The 10,798-nt window shown below is 46.1% G+C and overlaps 1 protein-coding gene across 1 annotated transcript in view; it reads left to right on the top strand.

Annotated features, from left to right (window-relative positions):
- The first annotated feature begins 471 nt into the window (after positions 1-471).
- Positions 472-10,798, top strand: part of LOC133079483 (protoheme IX farnesyltransferase, mitochondrial) — a 119,817-nt gene continuing 109,490 nt past the window's right edge. Inside the window, 4 exon segments of the mRNA XM_061174961.1 lie at positions 472-953; positions 956-1,087; positions 6,197-6,330; positions 8,064-8,385. Of these exon segments, the coding sequence (XP_061030944.1) occupies positions 485-953; positions 956-1,087; positions 6,197-6,330; positions 8,064-8,385 (1,057 nt within the window). The 5' untranslated portion in view covers positions 472-484.

Genomic DNA, 10,798 nt, shown 5'->3' with positions numbered 1-10,798 from the left:
TCATTCTTCTCGGTACCCCCGTGCCCGGCAATGCTAGCCGAGATGACCCACATGACCACCTATCACCTTATCACTGAAGACAGAGAAATTACCCTCCTAGAACCCAGTTACCTATTTCCTCTCTTTCAAAAGCCGAATCTTTTTCCTTCAGTGCAGTTAGTTGCGGAACTCCAACACCAAAACCGGAAGAAAGGAGGAGCGCTGAAACCTGCCCTCCTAATCAGACACGAATGATAACTTATCAGTTCTTGGCCGTGACAGGAGTCTGGCTGGGTACCCACTGCAGAGGCATCATTTAATTCTCTCAACCATCTTATGGGGCATATGCTATTATGATCCCCGTCGCACAGCGACATAACCGAGGTTCAGGGGACTTAGGTCGTTTGCTCAACAGGTCAGGAGGCCAGGAGGTGGAGCCAGGAATACAGAGGTCACTCCAGAGCCCATGAACCTTAAACTCTGCACGCACCTTCCTCGTCCCGAGATGCTCCTGACGACTCCTCGGCGTGGCTCAGGGGCCAGGAGCCCGCGTGCATCGCTCCCCGCATCTGACAGCGAATATGGTAAAGCTGTAACTGATGGGGCTGGAAGCTGGGGGCACCGTCCCCAGAACCATTTCCTCCCGGCGCCTCGGTGGCCCAAAAGGATCCCGGAGGTAACTGCAAGCGGCCCGCGAGCAGCCCGCGGCCGGCCCTGCCCAAGCGCCAGGCCCTTCGGGTCCAGCCCGGGATGCCGGCCTCGGGGCGGGAGGCGCGGGTCCGCCGTCGCGCGCGGCCTTTCCTCGGAAGCCTCCGCCGCCCCGCGCTCCTCGCGCTCCGCGAAGGTACCTCAGGTCCCGGGCACTAGGCCCAGCGCGCTCCGGCCTGGGGGCCGGTCAACGCCCCTCAGGCCATAGGCCTCCACTTCCGCGGCCCGCCCGCCGGAAGTGACGAACCGGAAGCTCCCGCTCCTCTCATGGGGGGCGGGGAAAGAAGATGGCGGCGCCCAGCAGCCGGTGAGGAGAGAGGACGCGGGGACCCCGGGGGGCTGCCGGACTCGTGCGTGATGGCCGCATCCCCGCATACTCTCTCTTCGCGCGTCCTGACAGGTACTGCTCCCGTTCTCGGGCACCACTTTGGGGGAATTTTCTTCTCTTTGCCACGTGTGACGCCGTGGTTCCGCCTGCCTGCAACCTTGGGAGCCCTTGGCGAGGTCGGCGGGGCACCAGTGCGGGAAGTGACTTTTGGAGTAGCCTGACGTGAAGAGGCCGCGGAGCTAGGGTCTAGTCTTGCACTTGGGCCCCGGTGGTCCGCACCGTCTCCATCTCCTCCTCCCCCCGGGGCGGTGGGCGCGATGTCTGGTGCTTCTTTCAGTTTTCAGAGACTGGAGGCTGCGGGAGAGAGGATGGAGTAGAACCTGGGGGCTCCACGAGCCTCTTGGCTTATTAGAGTCTTAGGTCCTAGCTATTTGTAAGTTACTCGTACGTCCCACTTGTAAGGACCGGGCAAGTGCTTTTCTCCCCCACCCCCCAACCCGGAAGCCTTGTTCCAGGATAAAGGGTCATGATGGCGATGATAAAGATGATGACCACCTCAGGCAGCGGGCCATAACCACCCCCTGACCCCCAGACTTTTGTCTTTCTCCATTAGTGTGGTTCCTGATATAATCCCTCCACGCCAAGAACCTGTCATAGCTATATGTTGAAAGTGGGATACACTTTCCTGTCCCTTGTCTCGGTCTCAGCTCAAATGTTACCTGTTCAGAGAGGCCTGACCACCCTAAGGAGAGCCCCCCGCCCCTCTCTTCTTGCATCACCCTGTTTCTTTCATGATGGTTAGCACAGTCTGTAGTTGTTTATTTATAACCGGTTTATTACGTGTTTCTCCGAACTAGAAGATTGAACCTTGTGCAGGCAGGGACGGTATCTCTCTGGTTCACCTCTGTGTCCCCAGTGCCCGACACAGTACCGGGGGTGCATTGTTGGTGCTGAATAATTACGTGTGAATGAATGAAATTTCTCCCGATGCAGTTATTAAACTGGAGGTTGGGAACTGTTTTGCCCCCCTCCCCCCCCGGCCCCCCCCCGTAGTTTAGGATGATAACTGATGGGTGACGAATGTGGTGCTGGTGGCCCATGTTGGAGGTGGACTCCCTTTGGGCCTATAAAATGAGGCAGTTCAACTAGATGATCTCAAAGGTCTCTTCTGGTTCAAAAGGAGGGCAGGAGGGTGAGAAGTGGGAGTGTGTATAGATGAAACAAGATTGGCCGAGGTTTAGTAGTTGTTGAAGCTGGGGGATCAGTGATGGGGGCTTATTGTGTTCTTCTGCTATTGCATATGACTGGGATTTTCCATAATGATACATTTTATTTAAAGGGTCTGTAGTTCTTTTTGAATTTCTTTGTTGTCTTCTCCCATCCCTGACTGTGCGTGTTTGATCCTGACCCTAGACACTCATTCTCAGAGAGCTCATCCTTTCTTAGTGCTTGAATTATCACCTCTGTAGGGAGGTTTTTCCAATATGCATTCCTCAAAATTGGCTGCTTTTCTGCCTTTCAGTTCTGTATTATCAGCTTCCTATAGCACAAGTCCGCCTGACTACAGAATTCCCCAGTTCAGTAAGTGGGCTGCATATTCCACATGGTTTGTTGCTGGACCCGTCTTTTTGTTGCAGGTATGGGGGGAATTAACAGACAGCTTAGCTTCCTGAAGCTATGAACATAATCACCAGAAGATCTGCTAGTAAGTGGTCTGTGCAACCTGCTATGATCCACTTGGAAGATCCACTGTAAGAGCTTGATATGGAAGCAGCATGGGGGGAGGGCGGCAGAAGGGTAAATAGGGACTGTATCAGGTACCCAGTGGTCATGCCTGACTGTTCTTCTAAAGCTTCAAAGAATTTAATAGCCATTAAAAACTTTTCAGGACCTTTCAGCTTCTTATCTGTGCACTTCATTTTTTTTTTTTTTAAATAAATATATTTATTTATTTATTTATTTTTGGCTGCGTTGGGTCTTCGTTGCTGCTTTCTCTAGTTGTAGTGAGCGGGGGTTACTCTTCTTTGTGGTGCGCGGGCTTCTCATTGCGGTGGCGTCTCTTGTTGCGGTGCACGGGCACTAGGCGCGCGGGCTTCAGTAGCTGTGGCACGCGGGCTCAGTAGTTGTGGCTCGCGGGCTCTAGAGCGCAGGCTCAGTAGTTGTGGCGCATGAGCTTAGTTGCTCCGTGGCATGTGGGATCTTCCCGGACCAGGGCTCGAACCCGTGTGCCCTGCATTGGCAGGCGGATTCTTAGCCACTGCACCACCAGGGAAGTCCTGTGCACTTCATTTTAAAAGCCCTACAATCATGACCCAGTGTTGATGGTGAATAGTGGATATGGTCATATGTTTCCAGATTTTTAATGCATCTGTTATAAGCCATGTGTATCTTCAAACCTACATTTGTTTACATGGGGCCAAAATGTCTTTAAATTTCTGGGCGCTGATTAATAGAGATATGACGTGTTTTGACTAAATGAAGTGTTTTCATCATTTAAAAGTACAGTTTCCTAGCTGGTTTTTTTTTTTTCCCCGTAAAATCTCGGTTTTAACCCACATAATCTTGAGAGATAGTTTCCAAAGTGGTTCTTTTCCTCACAGGAACATGCATTTCTCATTGGACCAATGGAACTCAAAACTCATTTTGAAATTAAGGCCCAGAACAATAAAACTTGTTGTTTTCTCGACATAATCTTTTAATATTGAAATTGTATTATCCCAAAGAACAATGTCAAGGCAGAAAAGGAAAAACACACAGCATCAAATAAATAGATAACAGACCTTTACTATCAGAGGACTGAATTCAAAAGAAATTTCAATCAGTGGCCTGATTTCAACACTACTGTTCCTTCCTGTACCCATATACAGACAACACATATTCATGTATGTGGAAAATAAGCATTTCATACTTACCTGAGGGTTGAGAATATGATTCCAGGAAGATGGGACTTATCTCCAGTCTAAGATAATTGCCGTGTTTACTGAGGGGTGGTGATAGATCTCCTTCCCACAGTCCAGGTGAGCGATGTGGGTGACCCAGTCATCAGACATCATCTCATTCTTATATGGAAGGCACTCTGCTAGCTATTGTAACAGAGGTGAGGAAAGGAGAGTCCCTACCCCTGAGGAACTGAAAAACATGATGCAGAAACAAATGGAAATATTTGCATTAAGAAGTGCCACAAGGGACTTCCCTGGCGGTCCAGTGGTTGGGACTCCGCCTTCCAATGCAGGGGGTGCGGGTTCCATCCCTGGTTGGGGAGTTAAGATCCCACATACCTCTCAGCCAAAGAGCCAACACATAAAACAGAGGCAATATTGTAGCAAATTCAATAAAGACTTTAAAAATGGTCCATATAAAAAAAAATCTTAAAAAAGAAAGAAAGAAGTGCCACACAAAAAGAGTGTGAAGTGATAGAGTAGTTGAAGGAGACTTTGACATTTTACAGGCAGCGGGCGGAGGCAGGACCGTGCCAGCAAGGAAGCAGCGTCAGCAAAGATGCACGAGCTGGAATGGTGGCGCGTGCAGTGCAGGGCACGAGACAGCGAGTCATAGGTACAGGTTTGGGCAGGTGATGTGTATTCCGGGCTTCAGAAGGAAACCGTTGGCTCTATGGGACTTGGGTTGGAGAGGAAAGAGAGTTAACTGAAGTCAGGGCGAGTGGCTTGAATCCCACGCCTGTACCGTAGTCCAAGTGTGAGTTGACAAGGGTCTGTATCTCTTAGCGGCAGGGAAAGAAGTGGACAGATTTGACCAGTGCTTCAGCGTTGACTGGAGTTGATGATTATTAGGTGATGAAGGAAGAGTTCAAGGTGGTCCTGGAATCTCAAGTAGGCGATGGTTCTATCGGCAGTAGGGAACAGAGAGATAAGGGTGAGAGTAACGTTCTCAGAGACGTACTAGAACCCATCCACGTGGAGATACTCAGCAGATGGAAGGAGGCGTAGTGACTCTAGAAATGGGTTGAAGATGAACAATTACCCTGGAATTACGTTTGTTCAGGGATAGTATGTAGTGCTCAGAACAGCAGCTACACAACTGCCTTCACGTGGCTGACACAGCAAGAGGAGCTACCGCGGGAACCCGAGAAGTGGTAAGTTGCGGGCGGCGGAGAACCAGGGGTCCTTAGGGTCATGGAAGCCATGGAAGGAGAGACTTAAAAGAAAGGGGGGGGGATGTCTGTGCTTTGGTCCTGTCGAAGGCTTGCCCAGGATGAGGCCTTACATGGAAGCATTGGATTTGTTGATGTTTGAGAGAAGGTTTAGAGAGAAATGATTAAAAGCCAAATTCGGATACAACAAAAATAGCTTCCTCCTAACTAGGTTGATAGACTCATACTTTATTGACAGCTATTTCCTCTCCCTTTTCCTTGGCTTACCTGACATGGCCAAAATACTAATCTGAAACGTATCTTCCAGTTTACTGTTATTTATTGAGAAAAATTCTGCTTCTTATTTTATACTTTTTAAAAAGTGACTGAACTGATTGTTTTATATTTTATTCTTTTTAAAAAATTTTTTTAAATTTTTAATTTATTTACTTAATTAATTTATTTTTGGCTGCATTGGGTCTTTGTTGCTGTGCCCGGGCTTTCTCCAGTTGCGGCGAGCGGGGGCTACTCTTCGTTGTGGTGCACAGGCTTCTCATTGCGGTGGCTTCTCTTGTTGCAGAGCACGGGCTCTAGGCGCCCGGGCTTCAGGAGTTGTGGCACGTGGGCTCAGCAGTTGTGGCTTGCAGGCCCTGGAGCGCTGGCTCAGTAGTTGTGGCACATGGGCTTAGTTGCTCCGCGGCATGTGGGATCTTCCCAAACCAGGGCTCGAACCCGTGTCCCCTGCATTGGCAGGTGGATTCTTAACCACTGCGCTGCCAGGGAAGCCTTATATTTTATTGTTGAAAAGATCTATGGTTTGGTCATTTCAGCATTTGATATAATAAAAGCCTAATGATCCTGAGATGAAAAAGTTCCCTAGCCCTGCTGGAGAATTACGCTCACTTAAACAGTGAGCAGGGCTGATCAATACCGTTCATTCACAGGCCTGGATCAAGTCATTTCAAAGTTCTGACCCATCACTCATGTGTTGCTTACCGTGGTGCGGGCTCTGCTTCTGGGTAGGTCCAGTCATCACTTGGTGAGAAGTATTAACGATTTTAACATTTTTTCCCCCTTCCTCTCTATTACAGGCTGGGTAGGAGGATGTGTCTGGTATCTAGAAAGGAGAGCCTTGCAGGAGTCACCTCGTAGGTTCCTGCATCTTCTCAGGAACGTCAATCAACAGTGGGTTACATTTCAGCACTTTAACTTCCTCAGGCACATGGTACGTTCAGAAGAACATCCTCACTTTGTGCTCCCTGCCTTTACTTTCCCTGTATGAGGGGACTGTAAGAAGAGTTTTAAGAAGTACTCTTTGAAAAGGACTTTTATTTCATGTGGTCTGAAGTTTATCCACAACTTTAATCCCTTGTTCTGTTTATGCTTAACTGAAACCAGAATAATTCTGGTGTCTGAGTTTTAAAGTATGATCTTGAACTTATTGATTAAGTTTGGGAAAAGATTGAAAACTGCTGTCATGTTTCGACTAGGCCACAATTAGGAAAAGCTGAACTGTTATGATGCATCTTTTTAAATTCTTTAAAGTTCTGTGAATACATCAGTAATACAGAAATAATTGCTTTAACCGTGTGACCTTCCTGTTTTCTAACATCAGCAGTGTATTCAAAAGTCTTTTAAACACATGCCCTTCTGAGCAGATTCAAACAAATTGAGTTTGTGATTTGCTGGGAATTTTACAGTGGGCGTTGGTAATACAGCTCAGTCCTCTTGTAGGATTTTGTCCAGGTCGACTTTGTGGTATTGGCAGTGTGGTAACTTACATTTGCCACTTTCTCAAATGGCAAAGGATCATAGGATGAAGAAATGACAGCTAAAAACTCATGATTTCAGTGCAAGCAGGAAAGAATAGCAAATTCATACTCTGAAGTCCTATTTGACATTTCTCTCACCTTTTTTTTTTTAACTTAAAATGCCCACTTTAACTTTTAAAATCTTAATGAAACTCATTGTTTTGATGAGAGATTTTAATTTCCAGAAATGTTCAGAATTTTAAAGTTGGTGATCGAGGATAATGGATATTTAGAAGAGAAACTCAAATATGTTTAATGCCTTTTTTATGTAAATAGAACTCTGAATTCATTCATGAGTTTGTAACTCCTTTCTAAGACGAGTATATGTAATTTCAAGTCTTTGTGATGTAATGAAAAATTGCTTAACTAGTTATCAGGATAGGTTGCTCCAAGTCCCAGGAGCATCTATAAGTAACTAGTTGTTGATTCTTGTCTCTGTCAGTTTATTTCCGAGCCTTGGTTTCCTCATCTGAAAATTAAAGTGAGAGATACTAATAACGATCCATCTTTTTTAACAACTTTTGAGAATATTGAATGAGATAATGAATTCAATAAACTCTAAAGATATATGTTATATAAAACTGTAAAGTGCCTCAAGGATATTAGTCATAGTTACTCCTTTTTCCTAGTAAGTAATAGAGATTATCTGACTCTAAAATCCAATTCTTTCCCCACACCCACTGCCCTGAGGTCACTGAGCCCTGGGGTGTGCCCCCCACTGAGTACGTCTGCATGCACTGTTCACCTGGGAACATGGAAAGTCAACAGGTTGCCTTGGCTCTTGATTATAGAAAACTTTTGCATTGTATTTGGAATATGAAACCTCCAGTTTCTGGTACTACATGGAGGGAAATTCTGGGGGAGATGAATATGAAATAAATTTATCTTTCTTTCAAGGAACTTAAATTCCTAGGATTTTCTAAGCCGTAGAATTTGAAAAACCAGTTAATTGTATTCTCCATATTTCTTAGTAGAGTGATTCCCATGTAATACATTCTAACACTGGTTACTTCAGTGAGTATTTATAAAGGTATAGGAAAATCTTTTAGGTATTGTACAAGTTGGACTGATGGAAGGTGCTACTGAACAACCATTTAAGAGCATTTTGGGCCTTGGTTTCCTAGTAACGTGTACCTTTTTTATTCAGTATGTCACACAACTGAACAGAAGCTTCAACCAGCAAATAAAACCAAAGCCGGAACCAGTGGCATCTCCTTTCCTTGAAAAAGCATCTTTGGATGAGGCCAAAGCCGAAATATACGAGATGAGACCTCTTTCACCCTCAAGCCTGTCTCTGTCCAGAAAGCCAAATGAAAAAGAATCGATAGAACTAGAACCCACCCCAGTAATTGAAGGCTCTATAGCTGTGGGAACAGAGACAAAAGAAGAAAAGCAGTGGAAAGAGATGAAGCTGTGTGTGGATGATTTGCCGGGAATTTTGGCTCGGCTGTCCAAAATCAAACTCACAGGTACTTTGTTTTTCCGGTCTAGTCAGATTCTTACTTGAGACTGTTTTTTTTGTTTGTTTTTTTTTGTTTTTTTGGTTAAACAAAATGCTAATTTTGTTACTGCCCCAAAAGGAATGATTTTGAAACTACAGGTCCCCTTTTAGTATTTTTCCTCTCTTCAACTTAGTTGGGATTTGAAATCAAATTTTTGGAATTCTGTTTACACAGAATAGTAAATAGTATACCCTAAACATATTGTACTAAAAATAGTCTCTCTTTTATTTGCAGTTAACAGAATATTTATCCTGCTTATTTCCTTGTCTTTTGTGTGTTCACGCCTACTGCCCTTTAACAATGCAGTAAGATAATGTGTTCCGTTTCAGTTCTGGAAACAAGAAGGACTGCACTGCTGGGCTTGATGGGCAGTGAACCCATGGGCACTGGGACTCCCAGCTCACTGCTGTGCTTTGCTGCTTGTAGGGCCTCTGGGATTGTCCCACATGTGCGGGAATGTAGAGTGTTTCTCTGCGAAGAAAGCTGGTGACTACACTGTTGAGCAAAGCTTGTCTGATTTTGTAAATAAAGTTTTATTGGAACACAGCCACAGCCGTTGGTTCTGTGTTGATGTCATGCTACCTCAGCAGAATTGAGTCATTGCCACAGAAAACTTATGTCCTGGAAAGCCTGGAATATTTCCTGTCTGGCCCTTTAGAGAAAAAGTTTGCTGACCCCAGCTATAGAGCATGGGCTAGTGAGAGGCAAGGATGATGGCAAACAAATCAGTGGTGGTCAACTGAGAAATGACTTGGGGCTGAGTTAAGGAGAAAAGTGGGGGGAGAGAGAGAGAAATATTAAGGAAGTGGAATGAACAGAACCTCAGGTAGACGTGGTGGAGTGCTGGGGGCCATAAGATAGAAGGTTTAGGACACGGACTTGCAAGGAGTCTTGACTGCTGTTAGGTGAAGCAAGCCTTCCCTGGTCCTGGGCCCTTTGCTCCTTACTATCCTCCACCCAGCCCAGTTCTGAGAGAGAACATAGAGTAGTGACCTCTGGGCCGGAGTCCCTGCCCTCAAATCCTCGCTCTCACTAGTTGAATGACCTTGAGCAAGTTCCATACATCTCTGTGCCTCAGTTTACCCATCTGTAAAGTAGGGATAATAATGATACCTACTTCCTAGGTCAATACTGAGTTTTAAATGGGGTGACATCTGCAAACTGTGTAGAAGAGACCATGTTAAGACCTATACACTTGTTTCTTAAATAAAAAAATAACTTCGTCACCTGGGTGCCCCTGCAGGCACTTGAGTTTGCTGCCGCTGCTCTAGGACAACTTGGGGCCTTCTGCTGTGGAAGACTGGATGAATGGTTGTGTTGAGACTTAAGAATGTGAACAATGAAGGGAGAACCAGGTTTGGGGGGAGAACAGTTTTGGACACAGAATTCGAGTTGCTGCTCGCATATCCGGGTGGAGAGGTCCAGCGGGCACTGGCTGTGAAGGACAGGAGCTGAGCTAGACCACTGGGCCGGAAGAGCACGCAGTCTTCAGCGTAGGGCTGACTGTGAAGCCGTGGTGGTGAGCGGGGTTGCCAGGGGTCAAGTGTAGAGTGACCAGTGCAGAAGGCCAAGGACAGGACTTTGGGGCATGACCCCTTTTAAGGATTGGGCAGAGTGTATAATGGAGTCTGCAAGGAAATAAATGGTCAGAGGAAGTGGCTTGGTCACGGAAGCCAAAAGAAAGCCAGTCCATAAAGGAAGTGATCAACACTTAAATGGTAGAGGTCTCCTAAGATGCCTGGCTATGAAGTTATTTTATTTGGCAGTTAGGAAGTCAGCGTTGACGGACTGCTAAGTCAGGAACTAATTATCAATGTTTCTTCTTAGAGTCTCAAATGAGGTACTTTAAATAGTTAATTTAAAATAACGTTTTAAAGTTTGTTTTCATAATGCTTATTTCTTTAGGGACAGATAGGAAAGGATGATAACTGGTTTAGAATCAATTTGGGGAGGCTGGGGGCACATTTTCCTTCCCTTCATGCCAGATGTTGTATTGTTTTTCCTTTTCTGTACCTTGTAGTGTTGTATATCTGAATAGGCATTCCAGATGCAGGGTTTGATATTTAAAACATGGTGTCTGAAATCTAAAGCAATGACTAAATCGCTTCTTTAATGGTACATGTTGTGCTCTATGTATGTTGCATGTCGACTTACCGGTCCCCAGGTGTCAGTTTGTTTGCTAAGGAGTATACGTGGCACGTGTGTTCAAACGGGGCTTCTGCTGTCCCCAGAGATCAACTCCCAGAGGCCTGGGACCAGACCCAGAGCTCTGCATTTCGGCACGCGTGCAGATGATGTGATGCAGGTGGTCCTGGACCACCCTTGGAGAAAGTGAAGGAAGGGTTGCACAGGCAGAGGGCCGGGCCCAGCCCCAGTGGCC

This window comes from Eubalaena glacialis, chromosome 19, assembly GCF_028564815.1.
Source record: "Eubalaena glacialis isolate mEubGla1 chromosome 19, mEubGla1.1.hap2.+ XY, whole genome shotgun sequence".
Classification (NCBI taxonomy): Eukaryota; Metazoa; Chordata; class Mammalia; order Artiodactyla; family Balaenidae; genus Eubalaena; species Eubalaena glacialis.
Note: the sequence above shows the minus strand (reverse complement) of the source record. Positions and strands in the feature narration are given on the sequence as shown.